This window comes from Trichomonascus vanleenenianus (assembly GCF_965637985.1).
Source record: "Trichomonascus vanleenenianus strain CLIB 3782 genome assembly, contig: TRVA0_030S, whole genome shotgun sequence".
Lineage (NCBI taxonomy): Eukaryota > Fungi > Ascomycota > Dipodascomycetes > Dipodascales > Trichomonascaceae > Blastobotrys > Blastobotrys vanleenenianus.
The window spans coordinates 12,113-29,605 of NW_027481857.1; the positions used below are offsets into that span (position 1 = coordinate 12,113).

The 17,493-nt window shown below is 50.0% G+C and overlaps 9 protein-coding genes across 9 annotated transcripts; 3 read left to right on the forward strand and 6 right to left on the reverse strand.

Moving 5' to 3' along the window:
* Positions 1-84: 84 nt before the first annotated feature.
* Positions 85-840, forward strand: TRVA0_030S00188 (uncharacterized protein; the record flags this gene model as incomplete). Its single annotated transcript, XM_076685859.1, has 1 exon — positions 85-840. One exon carries the CDS (start codon positions 85-87, stop codon positions 838-840), a length of 756 nt encoding a protein of 251 aa, XP_076539835.1.
* Positions 841-1,422: 582 nt separating this feature from the next.
* Positions 1,423-2,415, reverse strand: TRVA0_030S00210 (uncharacterized protein; the record flags this gene model as incomplete). The annotated part of the gene is made up of 1 exon (XM_076685860.1): positions 1,423-2,415. One exon carries the CDS (start codon positions 2,413-2,415, stop codon positions 1,423-1,425), a length of 993 nt encoding a protein of 330 aa, XP_076539836.1.
* A 309-nt stretch (positions 2,416-2,724) lies between these two features.
* GRH1 (Grh1p) lies at positions 2,725-4,026 on the reverse strand (the record flags this gene model as incomplete). Its single annotated transcript, XM_076685861.1, has 1 exon — positions 2,725-4,026. The coding sequence occupies one exon, from the start codon at positions 4,024-4,026 to the stop codon at positions 2,725-2,727; it is 1,302 nt and encodes a 433-aa protein (XP_076539837.1).
* Positions 4,027-4,435: 409 nt separating this feature from the next.
* GIM5 (Gim5p) lies at positions 4,436-4,982 on the reverse strand (the record flags this gene model as incomplete). The annotated part of the gene is made up of 3 exons (XM_076685862.1): positions 4,436-4,479; positions 4,526-4,643; positions 4,692-4,982. 3 exons carry the CDS (start codon positions 4,980-4,982, stop codon positions 4,436-4,438), a joined length of 453 nt encoding a protein of 150 aa, XP_076539838.1.
* A 1,878-nt stretch (positions 4,983-6,860) lies between these two features.
* On the reverse strand, positions 6,861-7,451 carry TRVA0_030S00276 (uncharacterized protein; the record flags this gene model as incomplete). Its single annotated transcript, XM_076685863.1, has 1 exon — positions 6,861-7,451. One exon carries the CDS (start codon positions 7,449-7,451, stop codon positions 6,861-6,863), a length of 591 nt encoding a protein of 196 aa, XP_076539839.1.
* Positions 7,452-8,854: 1,403 nt separating this feature from the next.
* Positions 8,855-10,855, forward strand: TRVA0_030S00298 (uncharacterized protein; the record flags this gene model as incomplete). Its single annotated transcript, XM_076685864.1, has 1 exon — positions 8,855-10,855. One exon carries the CDS (start codon positions 8,855-8,857, stop codon positions 10,853-10,855), a length of 2,001 nt encoding a protein of 666 aa, XP_076539840.1.
* A 337-nt stretch (positions 10,856-11,192) lies between these two features.
* SWC5 (BCNT domain-containing protein) lies at positions 11,193-12,014 on the reverse strand (the record flags this gene model as incomplete). The annotated part of the gene is made up of 1 exon (XM_076685865.1): positions 11,193-12,014. One exon carries the CDS (start codon positions 12,012-12,014, stop codon positions 11,193-11,195), a length of 822 nt encoding a protein of 273 aa, XP_076539841.1.
* Positions 12,015-12,384: 370 nt separating this feature from the next.
* On the forward strand, positions 12,385-13,968 carry TRVA0_030S00342 (uncharacterized protein; the record flags this gene model as incomplete). Its single annotated transcript, XM_076685866.1, has 1 exon — positions 12,385-13,968. The coding sequence occupies one exon, from the start codon at positions 12,385-12,387 to the stop codon at positions 13,966-13,968; it is 1,584 nt and encodes a 527-aa protein (XP_076539842.1).
* A 220-nt stretch (positions 13,969-14,188) lies between these two features.
* On the reverse strand, positions 14,189-17,272 carry POL5 (DNA-directed DNA polymerase; the record flags this gene model as incomplete). Its single annotated transcript, XM_076685867.1, has 1 exon — positions 14,189-17,272. One exon carries the CDS (start codon positions 17,270-17,272, stop codon positions 14,189-14,191), a length of 3,084 nt encoding a protein of 1,027 aa, XP_076539843.1.
* Between the last annotated feature and the right edge of the window lie 221 nt (positions 17,273-17,493).

Consider the following 17,493-nt stretch of genomic DNA (forward strand, 5'->3'; position numbering starts at 1 on the left):
GTTTTATCGTACGTGGCCATTGGTGATACAATTGGCCATAGTTATTTGTGCGTAGCGAATTCCTAAACATATATTGCAATTGTTATGCCGAAGCTATTCAACCGGTTCAAGCTGCACCATTCGGATAAGAAGAAAAAGAAAGATCCCAAGGCAGTGAGCAGTACACCTCCTTCTAAGCCGATTAGAGACATTCGTAACAAGTTCAGGCCCTCTCAAAAGCCGGCGGCTGGAAGCGCAATTGAATCCACCCCTCAACCTGCCGCGGCCATATCTTCGAAAAAGCCCGACAGTGCAGGTACCTCAGCTTCGTCATCAAATCTCAGCTTGAGTATTTACACAACGGCTACTGCATATGCTACGGGGAATGTTTCTGAAAACTCGTCTCCTTCTGCAGCAAGCGGCGCCACGTACTTCTCGCAGCCTACATCGCCCTCCACAATTAAGACCCCACCATCGCCTATACAGGAACGGCAAGATGCAAAGAAGAAAGCAGCAGATGAGGATGATAGCACTTCAGAACAACGAATTGAAGCCAACATTGCGAGACTCCGATTGCTCGTAACATTTTATGGCATAATCGCCGGCGCTACAAGGTATAACCTCAGTCACGATCTGACGGACATTGTCACATCTCTGACCGATTCCGATGCAGTAGACCTGTTAAATTCTGTTGTATCCTCTGCGACCTCGCTCGATGTTCAGTCGGTCCCTGAGATTGTCGAGCTTATGAAGCCCTATGCCCAGGCCCGCAGCCAGCAAGGAGCACACCTGCTCTACTTTGAGCAATCTAATCGACCCACCAAGCGACAAAGCAAGCACTTGGTGCGCTCCGAGTTGTAATACGTAATTACATCCACCCATATTGCCTTATTTAAACCGGCCCCCTCCCCGTGAAAGCCTTCGATTGACTTGGGGGCCAGCCCCCAAACCCCCGTAGCTCCGCTTCGCGGAGGGAACCGTTGGAACCATCGGTCATTACGAGCTCTCCGTGAAGAGGAGCCCCAGGGAGGGGGGTTTAGGAGGACAGGTTCCCCCAGTTACTACTATAGAGGAACTACACACTCTAGTCAAGGGAATGCTAAAGTTCATTTCATCCGGGCGTATAAAATCGCGTTAGTATTTTCAGAACAGCACTCTCATTGCTTCCTATACGAAAACAGTTATTCCGCGGTGTTATTCGAGGGCCAGCCCTCGAGCTCCCGTATATGGGGGCTCTGCCCCCAAACCCCCGTCACAATACTTCATTGCATCAACCAGATCTCCGCGCAGCGGAGCCCCAGGGGGGTTTGGGGGGACTGGTCCCCCCAATTGCTATAGAGGAGTTGTTGAGCGGAGCTACGGAGGTCCGGGGGCTGGCCCCCAGAGGTGTACTACGGGCTAGGAGCAATTGATCTCAAGATGAATTGTTAAACCTCGAGGGGGTTAGTACTTCCAACCGTATGTCTTGGCCAGTCTATCGGCAAGATGCTGCTCAGCAGTCTTGATCTCCTGGCCCTGTCTGTTAGCACCCCGGTTCTTAACCTCCGCCACAATTGGAGACGGAACAGGCTCCAGCAATACCGTGTTCTGCGGGTGGCAGAAGTACACAATGGAGTATCGATCCTGGCCCGTTAGCTGCGCCTTTAGCGGGAACTTGACTCTGTGCATCGAGGACCGGAGGATACCCGCCGTCCAGAACGAAAGCATATCAGCAACATTTACAATAATTGGCGGGGAGTGAACCGAATCTTTGGCAGGCAGGAACGGAACTGGCGTCCACTGCTTGGTGACCGGATGGTGAATTTCGAGACCGTCCTCGCCTTCCTTTTGGAACAGAAGGGTCATCGAGCCGTAATCAGTGTGGGCTCCAGCCCGAATGATTTCCTGTGGGTCGGTTTTCTTCTGCCCCGGGTAGAACAGGAACCGTAGGATGGAGCCGCTCTTCTTATCAGCCTGGTGTCGATCGGCAAACCAGTTCTTACCGCCGGCGTTCTCGTCGACTTTGAGACCCATGCCCAGCAGCACAAATAGCCGGCTGCACAGGTCGTGGCACTTGGCCTGGATCGACTGGAGCTGGTCAATGTTGTCTTCAAAGAACTGCGGGATCGGGTGTTCGGGCCGTCCGTTGATAAACTGGCCAAAGTTGAACGCCTCTTTGGGATCTCCTTTAGCCTGGGTCCCTGGGTCGAGGTTCTCGACGTTCATGGCCGAGTAGCCGTGGTTCGATGGGTCAATTGGCACCTCGTTCTTCTGCTCATAAGGCAGGGAAAAGAACCGCCGCGACAAATCAAACATTTCGTCCACTTCCTTCTGGGTGAACCCGGACCCTTCAATGAAGATGAACCCGAGAGTCGAGGCGGCTTTGACCAGCTGGTCCGCGGCCTCCTGGTCCATTTTGGAAATGTCTACAACAGCAACAGGATTCTCACTCGACATTTTTCTAGTCCTATCTCCACTCTCTTAGTCGAATCTTCCTTGTTGAGCCCAAAAAAAAAGATTATACAGTTATACACTCGTACGAGGCTTTTTCGGGGTCGTCTTGGAAATCTTTGGCATTTAATAGGTCCTCGTTAGGAGATCGGCATCCGTCCCCCGTCGTTCATGCAATGCAAGGTGGTTACAGCCGCACGCGTGCCGTTTTTTACGGCTCTGACCGGTGAAACCAACCAACCTGATAGGGCGGTGCAAAACTGATAGGAACGATTTAGCTAATAGATTAGATCCAATTGAACTCGTTAGTATCAATCAACCCTTTTTCTTTGGCGGGGGAGGCGGTAGAGAGGGGTCCAGAGGCAGATTAGTGGTGCTAGCGTCAAGCTCCTTACTCTTCTTAGATTCCTCGGCAAAATAGTCCTGGAGATCATTAGCGCCAAGATTACCATAGTGTTGCTTTCTCCGCGGCTTATGACCAGCACTTGCTGGTGGTGGTGGAACATCTCCAGTAGGAGGAGGAGAAGAGTTGATATGTGGAGCAGCCTGAACCAAATCAGCAGGCGTAATAAAAGTAGAAGTATCTTCCTCTGGAACACCACTAGCAGTAGCAACAACACTGTCCTCCCGGTGGTCGTCCGTCTCGTAGAGCGTGCCTCCCGGCGGCATGAGCGCGTTCCCACCGCTCCCCGACCCGGTCTGATCCCTCCTGTATATCGAACCGGAACGTCGGTGCGGTGTCGACGCGTCATATTTACCTGCTACCGCCGGAAGCCTGTGGAGAAGACCGTATCCCACGCTGAACCCCAGTAGCCCCGTACCACCCCAGTGCGGCGTGGGCCTCAGCCGCACCGGCCTCAAGATATCATAGTCGTGATTATACACATAGAGCTCAATCTCTGGCGGGGGACCCTCTGGAGGCTGAGGAGGGTCATTATAGTACGAATTGACCATACGCGATACGATTCGACCTAACAAGCTCTCGCCTCCGGCTTCCAATAAACCGTTCTCGGCACCTACAATGTAATCCGCATGCGAGATAAGTCCTGCTTGGTCCGCCGGAGAGTTTGGCGCGACATTGAGCACGTGCCAGACGTGCTCAGCCGCCGACAGAGGAGTCCATTGGACCGTCATACCCATGGCAAAGGACTCAATTCCCTCATCAGACAGCGTAGGCGGGCTCTGGTCCTCTACAGGCAGCATTACAGTCCGCTGAACGCGTCCCTTGGCCGACCATACCGTGAAAGTCACAGAACGCCCTTTGCAATTGGCGATTTCCTGCACAAACGAGTCAATGGGAGCCGCAGCAGGCGGCACAAAGTCGATCGCTGACGAAGACCCGCTTCGCGAGTGGCTCGAAAACGACGTCCGAGAGTCCCCTGGCTCATCATATGTCTGGTTATCCAGCTCGTGACCGTTGATACCAATGATGTAGTCGAACAGGCTCTCCAATCCGGCCTCAGAGGCCGCGCTGTTCTGCGCTACGTGGATTACCCGGAACCCGTGTGACGGCTCTGGTGGGCCCGTAGGAACCGCACTGTGTCCTTGGTCGTATTGACCCTGGCTTATAATCCCCTCTGCCGATTTCACAAGGTTCTTGGCGAACGCCCTCAGCATCTTTTCGTGTGTTGTTCAACTGTGTAGGTGTGTCGCTCATTTAATCGTGTTTTGGTGATCTCCGCGCGCCCCAACGCTACGCGCTCCAGGGGTCTGGAGGGACCAGTTAATAACTCCAGTAGTGCTAGTCCAAGGGTCCAACCTTCATAGTACTACACTGGGGCGCTGCCCCAGACCCCGTTAGTAGGGGGGTTGCACCCCCCAAATCCCCCCTCTTGCCAGTGCGGCTCCTCCGCGAAGCGGTGCCCCAGGGGGGTCTGGGGGGACTGGTCCCCCCAGTTAATAGTCTGCTAATCTTCAATTGAACTTGGGGGCCAGCCCCCAAACCCCCGTAGCTCCGCTTTGCGGAGGTCTCGTAGCAATCAATTGGTTTTGGGGGGACTACAGGAGGGGAGGAATTGATTTGTGTCTACTTCTTCTCTTGCTGCTGTTCGACAACTTTTTTGTTCAATGCTAGGGGTTGTTAGTTTCTGTATATTTCACGAGAGGAGCCACTTACCATCGGAAACGGCCCGGAGGTTGGCGTATTTGTTGTTGACAACCGTTTCAAGGTCATTGAGGTTCTTAGTTAGAGTCTTGACCTTACGGTGAAAAAATTCTATACTGTCTTCAGAGTTCTGTACCCAATTAGCTATTTCTTCTCCTGCACTAGGGAAAGATCATACCTTTTCAACGTAGTACCCAGTGCCGACGTCAACCATGAACTTATCGACGTCCTGCATCTTGCCTGGGATGTACAGACTGCTGGTGAGAGGGACTAGAATCTCGTTTTCTTCATTGGCCGGGTTGGACACCAGCTTGACCGTGTCAGAGCAGTCCTGGAACTTGGTCAGCGCCTGGCGCAGCTTGGAGAACGAGTCTGACAGGTGATCAATTTCCTGCTGCAGCTGCTGCTGGATCTCGTATAGCTGCTGGATCGACAGCGATTTGATGTCTACTTGCTTCACTTCTGACATTGTTATATGTATATTTTTTCACCGTCGGAACGTTTGGTGATTTGAAAGTTGATGTCTCCGCGCGACACCCCTCCGCGGAGCGGAGCTACGGGGGTTTGGGGGCTGGCCCCCAAGTCAATTAAAGCCAGCGGTGTTATAACTGGTCCCTCCAGACCCCCCTGGGGCACCGCTTCGCGGTGGGGGGTTGGAAGGTCTGTAACTGCTTGGTGTTGGCTTTTCTGTCGAATATCGAGGGCAACAGAGTTTTGTTACAAGGTTGTAAGCTGTAACTGGATGTAACTAATGTTGTTACCCCGTTGGGAGGAGTGTAACTGCAACGCTAGCAACAGCACTAGAACACTGAGAGGCTTTGGTGACAATCCCCTATGTACCGCACAGCCATCCGCATTTCTTCTGTATATGTTGTAGCACAATAAGATCAATTCTTGGGGGGGGGGGGGGTTTGTCGGAATATCCGGTACCAAGGCACTTGTAGTAGAAGCTATAGTAGGGGCCTTCCCGAATTGTGGAGTGTGGTAGCAGCGGGATTTGAAGCCATGCCAATTGATTGGTAAAGGCGACATATATACCCTCCGCACTGGTAGAGACTCTAAGCCACAATCATGTTGATATCACCATGTATTACACAATTGTAAGAAAGTCCTACATAATTGCAAGAACACCTGCCAATCTCGGCAAGTAATAGATACACAAGGCCTGGACATTCGTGCAGCAAGGCATTTCGTATTTACATGTGCACCAGTCCTCGTCTACAGTTAGTTTGAACAAAGACCTGGACCAGCATTGAGGATTAGGGCAACGTTCAATTGACTACAGTGATAGGGTATGGTCCATTTCTGCATAAGCAATAACCATCAGTATCATCATTCCATCTGTACCTAAGTCCCTACCTGGGTGTATAATGAGTGAAGTCTATTTGTATTTTAAGGAGCGTTGATGTAGCGAGATCCATATTAGTACTAAGTAAATACGAAGTCAGTGAGTGGGTTACGGCTACACTGAAAACACCGGTTGAGACTGGTGTTAAACAAAAAAATTGTTAAACAGAGACGGGTCCGCCTTGGAGACATCAATATTTAGAAGCATTATATTTAGGTCTCACGGTGCTTTATATAGCCACTTGCGAGCCAGGACCGAAGTTCACGAGGGCTTTTGGCAGAGAGGGGGTTTCTTTAGCAAAAATAGGCAAAAATAGGCCGCAGCGCGTTTCCCTCCCCTGTTTCATGCAAAAGGGCGGCATTTAACTAATAATTCGCCAGATGTAGAATGGATACATGGAAATAGAGGACATATACAGTAGTACAATTGATGCGCCAAGGGGTGGAAAACCCTCGCCAAGGAAATCCCGGACCAGCACACACCATATAAAAGCTGGTTAGCAGAGTCGTAGTACGTACCGAGGACAGCCGTTGGTCTGGTAACGAACACGGGCGTACCTGAGTCGGATACCGAAATCGTCAAGGTGACATCATTCCATCGGCTTGGTGGAAGGGTACACGTAGGCGGGACGGTTTGACGCATGCAGTCCATTCACCTTCTGTAGCAGCCTCCTGCGTATGTCACTTTAGAGATAAGCGCATCTTACAGCTCTCCTTGTCGAACATCTCGGCTAGCTGAATGTATATGGAAAAGGAATGAATAGACGCCCAACGGCAGGATTGAGGGCGGATACGAAAGAATCAAAGATCTAGGCGATTTGAAAAGATTGAAAAAGCTACTTGAGCGATTTGAATAAAAATGCGTTATATTGGTGATATGTCGGTTGATCAATGCTAAAAACGGAACCGCAGGAATAAAAATAGTTAGACGTAATAAATGATGATGCCAAGAGGTTGTTAAAGGGGGGGGGGTCAAGTTAGAGGGTCGAGAGGGGAGATGCTATACTCTAAGTGCGTTTAAGCCCAGGGGCCTCGAGTCGAGCTGCTTGTCTAGCCCAGCAGAAGGCCGCTTCTTCGTGACCTGAGAACTGGAATACGGCGACACCGGAAATGCTTCAAAAGAATCCGAGTCCGATGGACTATGAGACAGTTCTGGAGGAGGCGTGCTGGTAGGGAACCCGCGAGGGCGTTGCGACTCAATATCATAGTCGTAGTAAAACTTTTCGTCCTCAACAGGCGCGCAGGAGCCGCCTCGAATGCTATTCAAAATGGATGCTGAATTTTTGCTTCCTTTAAGTGGCTCGTCGTAATATCGCGGTGAGCATGCAGCAGATAACGCCGACCGGCTTGATCTGATCAAAAACCGTATCGTGTAGAATATCAGCAGACAGGCGTAATAGAGAATAAATGCAAAGACCATGAGAATGGCCACACAGCTGACAAGCTTCATCCCCATGTATCCTAGGTCCAGCAGCGAGCTGACCAAGCCGCCGCTGTTGAGAACATCTGGCTCTATCGGCGATCGGAATTGGTCCGAATCAAGGTATTCATGGGCGTCCACGACTCGGTTGTTCACACTATATCCGCTCATCTCATAAAATACCCTTAGGTCGACTGGAAAAAAAATTTATCGGGTCTCGAGAACGGAATAAAATGCCAGTATATATATGTTTGAATTAACTTATCAACGCTTCAAGGGGCCCAGATAACCACCGGTGAACGGATGAGTATACAACGAAAAAAAAATCAAACTAAATGGCAGGACCAAATTTTATTTCTAAAAAGCCGTTTTGCCCTCCCTTATATACATACGTCTGTCTAATCACTTCACTTTCTCACACACGTCTTTCCCGCACCGAGTGGTGTCTATCGGCCATGTTGCTTGGTGTCTGATATTTCTTTTTCTCCGGGACCAAAGTTTGTGTGTATCTCGCCGCGTAAAAATAGCTGTACCACTTCGACCTCCTGGGCATATTCCCGCCATGCGAATAACTCCAGGACGCAAAAAAAACACTTTTCTATAAGGTTATTCATTCCTTTTTTGTTTCGTCTTTTTGGTTGGGTGGTGTTGGGCAAATCACGATATCGTCACTTCATTGTTCCCTAAGCTGGAAGGGACCTAACCACGGTATGGGACCGTGTTTGACACAATGGAAATACGACATACAAATGTAACAAGCCCATAGCTTTTCAATCTGGCAGCAGTTGTAAATCTGGCTAATCTACAAAATCGCCTTGCCGGTACCTTATCTACGAACTAGCTAGAGGTTGTAACAGGATCTCATTTGGAGCGAGCTTAAAGGGATAATACGAGGGATGATGAAAAAAAAATAATGGACCAATCTCGGCCTCCCCGCCTCCTTAAACAATTTAATTCTTATTTCCAAACACGAAGCCTGTGGCTACTCAAACTCTGTGCTAAATGATGATGAGATGATATGGGCTAAGGGGCATTCTCGAGGGAGATCTTGTTTGAGGTGAGGTGCGTGTTGGGACAAAGGCGCCCGCGCTCGCGTTCAAAACAACGGAAAAACTGAAAAAAAAAAAAAAACGATAATATCACCGGCAGGTATTCAAGGGGAATGATAAAGTGCCATCTTGATTAAAAAAAATTTAACTCTTCCTCTTCCCGTCATAACACAATTGGATCCTCGGCGAAGCCGAGCTACAGGGGGGTTTGGGGGGGCTGGCCCCCCCAATACGTTGGGTCCACGTAGTTCAAACAGCGTTGAAGTCCAGCCTCCTTTTTTTGCGGTAGAGTAAATTTCAGGCTGGGAGGATTCAGCCGCACGACAAAAACTTATCTTGCGGGAGCGGCGCATCACCATGCAGGTTGGAAAAGTCCCTCCCCGGAGAGCCGCAGTTAGTACTGTACTGTGCATGAATTGCTTAGAAATCGCGAGTATCGATAATTCCTAGCTAGCAGATGACTTATTCGCATCTGTTTTGATCGATTAAGCCCTTTTAACTATCAGGAAGTGACCAAGGGAAAAAATGTATAAAGGGGCCAAACTGGATGAGCCGCAGGTGACTCCTCGGGCCATTGCGGCCGGCCTGGCGATTGGCTCAGTAGTGCTCTTCTCCAACTTCTTTTTTGGTTTGCAGACCGGCTGGGTCAGCATGATGGGCTTGCCGTCCTCGCTACTCGGGTTCGCCATCTTCAAGTCCCTGCAGAAACGGCTCAGTTACCCGTTCACCGACGTTGAGAACGTGTTCATTCAGAGCCTGGCTGTGGCCGTGGGCACTGGTCCGCTGGCGTTTGGCTTCGTCGGGGTAATTCCGGCCATTGAAAAGTTCCTGACTCCCGCTGAAGCCGCTTTGCCGCACAAATTTAGGTTCAGTATGTCCGAGGCTATGGTGTGGAGCGCGGGTTTGGCCTTCTTTGGCGTATTCTTCGCGGTGCTGCTCAGGACCCAGATCATTCGGCGTGAAAAGCTCAGGTTCCCGTCCGGGACCGCTACCGCCATCCTCATTACTGTGTTACACAAGACGAGGTTGTGTAATGAGGACGAGCTCGACAATTCGCCTAAAAGTCATCATGAAGAACCCCGTGACGAAGAGGAGCATCATCACCACCACCACCACCACCACCCAGAAGTACCAGAAGAGATTGAGCACGACGAAGAGTTTTATGAGAAAAACATTGGTGTCTTGACCAGCTGCTTCACCTTCTCAAGTCTATACACTCTTGCGGCATATTTTGTGCCAATCCTCCGTGACCTACCGCTGTTTGGAAACTACCTCGCCAAGCACTGGCTGTGGACCTTCCAGCCTTCTCCGGCATACGTCGGTCAGGGAATCATCATAGGGCTTCCGACCGTCTCCTCCATGTTGCTTGGAGCTGTTTTGGGGTGGGCCGTGCTCGCTCCCTTGGCGTACCATAACGGGTGGGCTGTAGGCCCTATTGACGATTGGAAGACTGGCGCCCAAGGGTGGATCCTGTGGGTGTCGCTTGCCGTTATGGTTGCCGATGCAGTTGTGTCTTTTATCGCCATCTCTGCAAAATCCCTCTATTCGTTATTGAAACCGCATTACCACAAATACCGCGCTTTGTCTGGCTCAAGAGAGTCGAGCACAATTAGCATTGGCGATGACGAAGACAATGAGGGTGACGATGACTTTGACGATGAAGAAGAATATGACGAGGAGGAGGGACACGAAGTTTCTTACAAAGTTGCATTAATTGGTTTGGGCCTGTCGCTTATTGCGTGTATCGGCACAACCCATTATGTCTTTGACGGCCTGGTCCCTGTGTATGCAACGCTGATGGCAGTAGTGTTGGCTCTATTCCTGTCGGTACTGGCTATCCGGGCATTGGGCGAAACGGACTTGAATCCTGTCTCTGGTATTGGCAAGATTTCGCAGGTACTGTTTGCGCTGGTCATTCCGCGAGATCACCCTGGGTCTGTGCTTATTAACCTGGTCGCTGGTGGCATCACCGAGGCGGGTGCTCAACAAGCCGGCGACCTTATGCAGGACCTCAAGACAGGACACTTAATTGGTGCCTCGCCGAAGGCCCAGTTTGTCGCCCAGATGATTGGTTCGACATGGAGTGTAGTGCTTTCATCGTTGATCTACAGGCTCTACGATACTGTCTACGACATTCCTGGCCATCTGTTTAGGATCCCAACAGCAGTCATCTGGATCGACTGCTCCCGACTGGTAACAGGAGACGGCCTGCCACCCCATGTCGATACCTTTGCTTATCTGTTTGGGGCTATTTTCGCCATTCTCGCTGCCATTCGCGTTATTTGGTCCCACCGGCCGTGGGTCAAGTACATCCCCAGTGGCGTGGCAGTAGGAATTGGCATTTACAATGTGCCAAGCTTCACCCTGGCACGATTTATTGGTGGATGCATTGCAAACTGGTACGACACTTCCGGCCACACCGACAAGGTCTGGCTCATTATCCTTTCCAGCGGACTGGTGCTTGGAGAGGGAGTTACGAGTATTGTCAGTCTCATCTTCACGGCTCTTGGCGTACCCCATCTATAACCCGCCATTTTCTATTAGACACTCATTAATTATACACGCACACAGACTATATAGTCTTAATGACATTAATTGACTACACAATTTCATGACAATTATTCACTACATAGAGGTGCAATGGCAAGGCGTTGCTGGGGCAACCGATGCAATATCTTCATCAGGGTAAGGTTTTCCGACCACGCGGTAAAATACTATAAAAGCCGGGCCAAAGGCCCTTTTGGCCCCATTGCGAAGCGAGTGTCGTTATAAGGACGTACCTCGCCTTTAAATCTATATAGAAAGATCATTGCAACTTTTCGTAGAAAATACGCCTGTATTATGATGCGTGTGTTAGTAGTTACTATGGCTTAGACTGGGACGCCTTCTTGCGGCCTTCTTTATAATCCTGATCCAGCCTCTGGTCCACCATATTGAGGAAGTCCTGTTGGTGAAGGTAGCCACCCTTGTTGTGGTGCTTCAGCTCATCATGGATGCCCTCCTTGTCCACGAACCCAGCCCAGTCGAGGCGGCTTTTCTCAAGTGTGTTCATCTTTTTTGGCTTTGCTGCATTGAGTTCGGCCTCAATTGAAGACCTCTTTTTCCTTCTTGGCCCCTTTAGTGGTTTTTTCGCTACTTCTTCTTTCTGCTTTTCACTTGGGTGCGGCTCTTTTTTATCCAGCTGCGCTAGATAGGCCTTGGCTTCGGCCGAGTCGGCCTTGACCGTCTTTTCTTCGGTAACAACTTCGCCTGCGAACTTGTACGTTCTTTTGATAGTGATCTCATCGGATGCAATTGCACTGGGCTTGGATCCGTTGCTTATATCCTCTTTCTTTTCGTCTGTAGCCGCCAGGATGGAGGAAGACGCGTTCATGCTCTTCCACATGGCATCGACATCAATATTGCTCTTCTCGCTTAGTTTATACTGTTTCTCTTGCCTGGCCTCTAGCTCTCTCTGTGCTCGCGTCTTGATGAGGCCAGTCCCCTGTACGTCCTCGTATGTTTTGAGGTTCTTCTTATCTTCCTCATCATCGGGCTCCTCGAAAGCCTCATCATCATCGCCTTCTTCCTCGTCTTCGTTGACGACACCCTCTTGTTCCGGATTAAAGTCCTCGTCTTCTGACTCTCTGTACTCCTCCTCATCTGGATCGACTCGAGGATGGGCTTCTCTGACTTCTTCCGCCATCTTTTCGTCCAGAAAAAAAATAACCGTAGTTCCTTCGATGACCACGATAGTAGTTGCACAGGCTTGCCTCGGAGTTCCGTCTGAATTTTATACACGCGTCGTCGGTCGGTGGTGTCCATCGAAACCCGCTCCGCACATTAACCACACACTATCCACACACTTGTGCTTTCTTACGCAGCGAAGCTTCGTCCGCAAAAAAAAAAGAGGGTATTCGAGCATTTCGGTTGATTTCGAGTACACCGGAAAAAGATTTGATTCACCGGTTGGTTTTCATTTATTTGGAGCGACCTTTGGCTTTTGTTCGGTTGTTACAATTACACGGCATTGATTTGAGCGGACCTCATATTGATAAAAAACACTAGGTAGAACCATGGTAAAGCGTAAAGGATCCGTTTCGGAGGATCACGAGGTCGTGCAGCCAAAACGGGCTGCTGTAGATACCGGCGAATTACAGCCTACTCTGCCTCTAAGCTCTGAACAGGAGGTCGCCGAAGTATCAAACGAAGAAGTACCGGCTGAATCGATTACAATCGAGCAGCAAGAGACGGAGGTTGCAAATAAAGACGAGAAGGCCGAAGAACGGAACGAAGGAGGAGATTTTGAAAAACACGATGAGAATCAGTCGAATGACTATGAGCTAGCTCAATCGGGAGTTCCATCGACTCTCAGCCACGAAAACCTGGCAGAAATATCTTCAGTGGTAAATTCTATGCGTAGCTCAGCCAGTGCTGGTGGTTCATACTCGAGAAATCACCACAGAGGTCACCATCCCCGGGGTCACCAGGGTAACAATGGCGGTGCATCGCAGAATCCGACTTTCATCCATCTGCGTATTCTTGTGTCGACGAGAGAGGCTGTTGCAATTCTGGGTAAAAAGGGCTCTTCAATTGCTAGAATCCGGGATGCCTCGAATGCCAAGCTGAATGTTAGCGAAAACGTCCCCGGGATTCAAGAGCGCGTAGTCAACGTTCGGGGCCCTGCTGAGTTTGTTGCCAAGGCGGCAGGGCTAATTGCGCGGACACTATTCGAAGAGCCATTCGATAAGCCGTCCTCGCCGGATGCTCGCCCGTTCAATATGCGCATCCTCATGCCGCATACAATGATGGGTGCTCTTATTGGCAAGGGCGGGTCTAAATTCCGAGAGATTGAAGAAGTATCTGCGGCTAAACTGAGGGCACACGAACAGCAACTGCCTCTCTCGACCGACCGTATTTTAGTTGTCCAAGGTGTAGCTGATGCCATCCACATCGCTGTGTACTATATCGCTACGACCTATCTTCAGCACAAGGAGTACCTCTCGAATGCGCGCCAACAGCAGTACGATCCAGCTGCGGCAATGAAGCAATCGCGGGGATCGCATCATGGAGGAGGAGGAGGTGGTGGTGGTGGTAAATGGGACGGAAGCGGCATGTCTAACATGCAGTCCCATTCAAATCCAATTGCTCCCTCAGATAGCGGATATTACGGCGATGCGTATGGCGGTGGCATGATGGGAGCTGGTCCATCTCATCGAGTTGGACCCCAGCCCTACTACCAGTCGAGTGCTCCGTCTTATACCAACCCCTCGAATAGGTACGGCGACAACAGAATCTCACCCCCAGCTCCTCCAGATGCCATGATTCCGTCCCTCCAGGAAGCACAGGCGGCCGCCAGAGCGGCTCCTCCGGGCCAGCAGAACTATAGCCAAGAGGTGTATATCCCCAACGAATATGTTGGAAGTGTTATTGGCAAAGGGGGTCAGAAAATCAAAGACATTAGACATTTCAGCGGATCCAAGGTGAAGGTTGAGGACACGCTCAACGAGAGGAACCAGCGATTAATCCATATTGTGGGAACGCCTGAATCCAACCAGGTGGCCATTTATCTTATTAGTGCTCGAATTGAGACGGACCGAAAGAGGAATGAGCAGGGACAAAATGCGGAACATCCTGCAAAGAACTTGAATGTTATTTAACTTGAGGGGGGTATACTACAAGTGTGATGACTATTTATTGCTGTACAACTAGGGGATGTGAACCAAAAAAATATGAGTTGCTATACAATGTAAATACACTAATTGGAATCGATTCATAATATCTGGTCCCGTAGCCTTGGGGTAGTGGATGGCATAGTTTTTGCCCAATTTACAGCTGGTGTATTAAGCATCATTAGCATCTATTGTACAAGTCTATAAGTTAGTTTTTCTTGACGGAAGAGATCCAATTGGCGAGGTCAATAAGTAGCGTAGGATTGGCCCTGGATGCTTTATTCTCCAAGAGATCCTTGATGGTTGCGGCATAAACATTGCTGATAGCCTCTGCTGTATCCTTTGAGAAGTTTAACAAAACCTTGGTGATAAACACTGACGCCTGGTTGCACGCCAACGAGTGCACTTTAGATCCGGATGATCTGGCCTGTTCATGGATCTGCTCCAAAATAGCAACCACATCGGCAGATGCATCTTCGTCGGAAAGAACTGGAAGCGGCTTTATCTTGCACAGCTTGTTTCGCAACGTCTGGTGAGCTTTATCAACCAAAGTCTTATCACTGGTGGTTTTCATCAACTGGAGCAGTGGAACAATAATAGACAGGACAGCGGCGTTCTGAGGCTGCTTCTTGATATAGATATCCAACAGATCAAGAACGCGGGCCTTGAATTGAATAACATTCTGCTTCGCCTGCTTGCCCTCCTTCTTCTTGTTCGGGCCATCCGACTTCTTATGAGCGTTGAGAACAGCCTGTCGTTCCTTGAAAATTGCCGACAATTGCTCATCAAGGGCAGCCATTTGCTCATCGTCCATAGACTCCTCATCGTCCCCATCATCCATGCCTCCTTCATCAAGTGCATCGACTTGCAGTGCTTCAGCAAGTGCCTTATTGGCAGCCTGCTCAGCCTCAAGGATGGCCTTTTTGTCCTCATCAGACTCATCAGAATCATCGCCATCATCGCTCTCCTCGTCTTCACTCTCCTCGTCTTCACTCTCCTCATCCTCGTCATCGCTTTCCTCCTCGTCGTCCTCGTTTTCCTCGTCTTCATCTTCATCAACATCCATCTCATCCAGATTCTCAAACATCTCTCGCTGGCCCTCCTGGCTCTCCTTGGTGTTGAGAACGTCAAAGAAGAGGTCCAAACTCTGCTGCGAAACCTGAGAAGCGAAGGTCTCCCATACAGTTTCGGACACCTTTCGCAGCAGCGCGCTCTGTCGAGAAAGGAATGTCAAGAGAATCTCGGTAAGCACTTGGCTCGCATCAACGTCGTCAACGTCAGCTTCAGACGCCTTTTCCTTGCTTACAATGCTGTTATAGCACAACTGCAATTCGTCAAGAATCATTGCCGCGTCGGCATCAGCAGAGTATACCTGAAGCAAGACGAGAGAAAATAGCAACTCAAAGGCTTCCAACTGCGTATTATCCACATGAGGAGACGAATCACGCTTTCGGCGAACTTTTTCGACCGTAGAAACAGCCTTGTTCTTGGCAGCCAGTAAGTCGCCCTCGAAATCAGATCGAAGGGTTTTATCAGCCTCTTCAAGGCCGGTAATCTGTTTAAGTGCATAATAGCTCCAGGAATAACCATCCTTTCGCTTAATTCCGACGGTCAGAGAAATGATGGAGTTCAACCTCTGGTGAACAACTTCGACGGTACGCTCGACAAGAGGCGGAGTGGCTTTTACAACGTCCTTAAAGTATCCCGCTTGGACAAGGAACTTAATAACAGCCTCGAGGCCCTTCTGAGTCTGATCATCATTCTCAGTCTTCTTCACAAGAACTCTAACGAGACCGAGAATGTGGTCAATTGCCCAGTTTCGTCGCAGAATCACCTGTTTTTCTTCCATCTCCTCGCCCTTCTGCTCTGGAGTAACGAAAATGTCCTCAAAGAGAGAGATCAATGCGGGCAAGTCGGATGCTGGGACTGCGGGGATGATGCTCTCAACAGTCTTGGTTTTGGTCAGTTTGTCAAAGTTAGGAGAACCCGACTTCGACAAAAGCAGCGACTTGATGACAGTGACGGCAATTTGCGGCTTGGATTTGGCAGACTCGGCAAGTGCAGCAAGCAGGCGCTTAGCGGCACGGTTAAGCATTCTATCGGCGTTAGACGCGTGGTTGATAACGGTCCGCAAAAGGTTCGGGCTGAGCATAGAATTGACCATCTCTGGAGATGAAACGTGCTGGATGTAGAGAGTGAAGATCTCGAATGCCCAATATTTTCGCTCTTGAGACGAAAAACTGGAGAGAAGGCCCTCGTCTATAACCACTCTCCAGAATTCATCAAAGGTCAGTACATTGGACTCATTTTCTGGCTTTTCCTTCTTTTTCTTGTTCTTCTTGTCCTTCTTGTCCTTCTTTCGCTTCTTGCTTTTGTGCTCATCGTCATCTTCATCATTATTATCATCGCCAATTGGGCTGCTGCTGCTGCTGCTGGCGTTGAGGAACTGTTCAAGAAGCTTGCCCCATACGAAGTTCAGCGTTGGCTTCCAGTTGCCCTTTTGTGTTTTTGCATCTTCGTCGACTGGAACCTCCTTAAGGGCCTTGGCCAGTGTAGTCAGGTTTCGCTTGTCTAGTGGGTCATTATCCTTCCAGCACTTCTTCGACTCGTCTAGCTTGATAGATGCCCGCTCGTGCTTAGGGGCGACGAGATAGAGCGCAATGCCTTCCGAGGTCAGAGTCAGATCCATCTCGTGAACCTTGGTAAGCACGTATTCAAGAGCATCTTGTAGATCGAAAGACGCACTTTCAAGCTTAGTGCCTTTTCTGGTTGGTTCGGTAGTGAACAATTCGCACAATGCAAAGAAACACAGCTCCCGAAGCCAGTTCTTCTTAACGGCCAGAGCCAGAGTAGCGTCAATTACTCGCTTGAATTCTTCCAGAGTAGTCTCTTTTTTGGCCAAAAGCGGACTTTTTGTCAGCGTCTCAATTGCAAATAGAATACCGAAACTGACTGCCCGCTCCTCGTGCCCAGACGCGCTTTTCGTGGTCTTGAAGTGCGTGTCCATCATATCAAGGTACTGGGTGACAGAGATCTTATCCTGACGACTCGACAGAAGCTCAGAAAGGGCCATTGAGAACCCGACACGGCTTTCCCGGCTCGAGCTGGCCAGGCCCCTAAGAAGACGCTTGAATGCATAGTCCCACTCCTCGTCCGAGTCCTTAGCCTCGAGGTCCTTCAGCAAGCCCACCGCAGCCTCCATCCGCGCCTGGGCGTCTTCAGAGCCCAGAGGGTGATAATAATCAAGGGTAGACTTGGCCGCCCTTCTCACCGGCTTCTTATCTTTAGTCATATCGTCCGTTTTACTTGGTATAAAAGAGATCAGGAATAAATTTGTCGCTGATCTGCGTTATCGATAATACGGCGGAGATCCGCGTCACGAATTTTTCACCGTGCGGCTGAGCCACGTGACACAAATCACGTGAAAGTCACGCTTTTGAAATGCGACTCGCTTATTGGTCGCCGCGGCGTGCTCCCAGCGCCTCGAAAATTATCCACCCAACCCACGACACT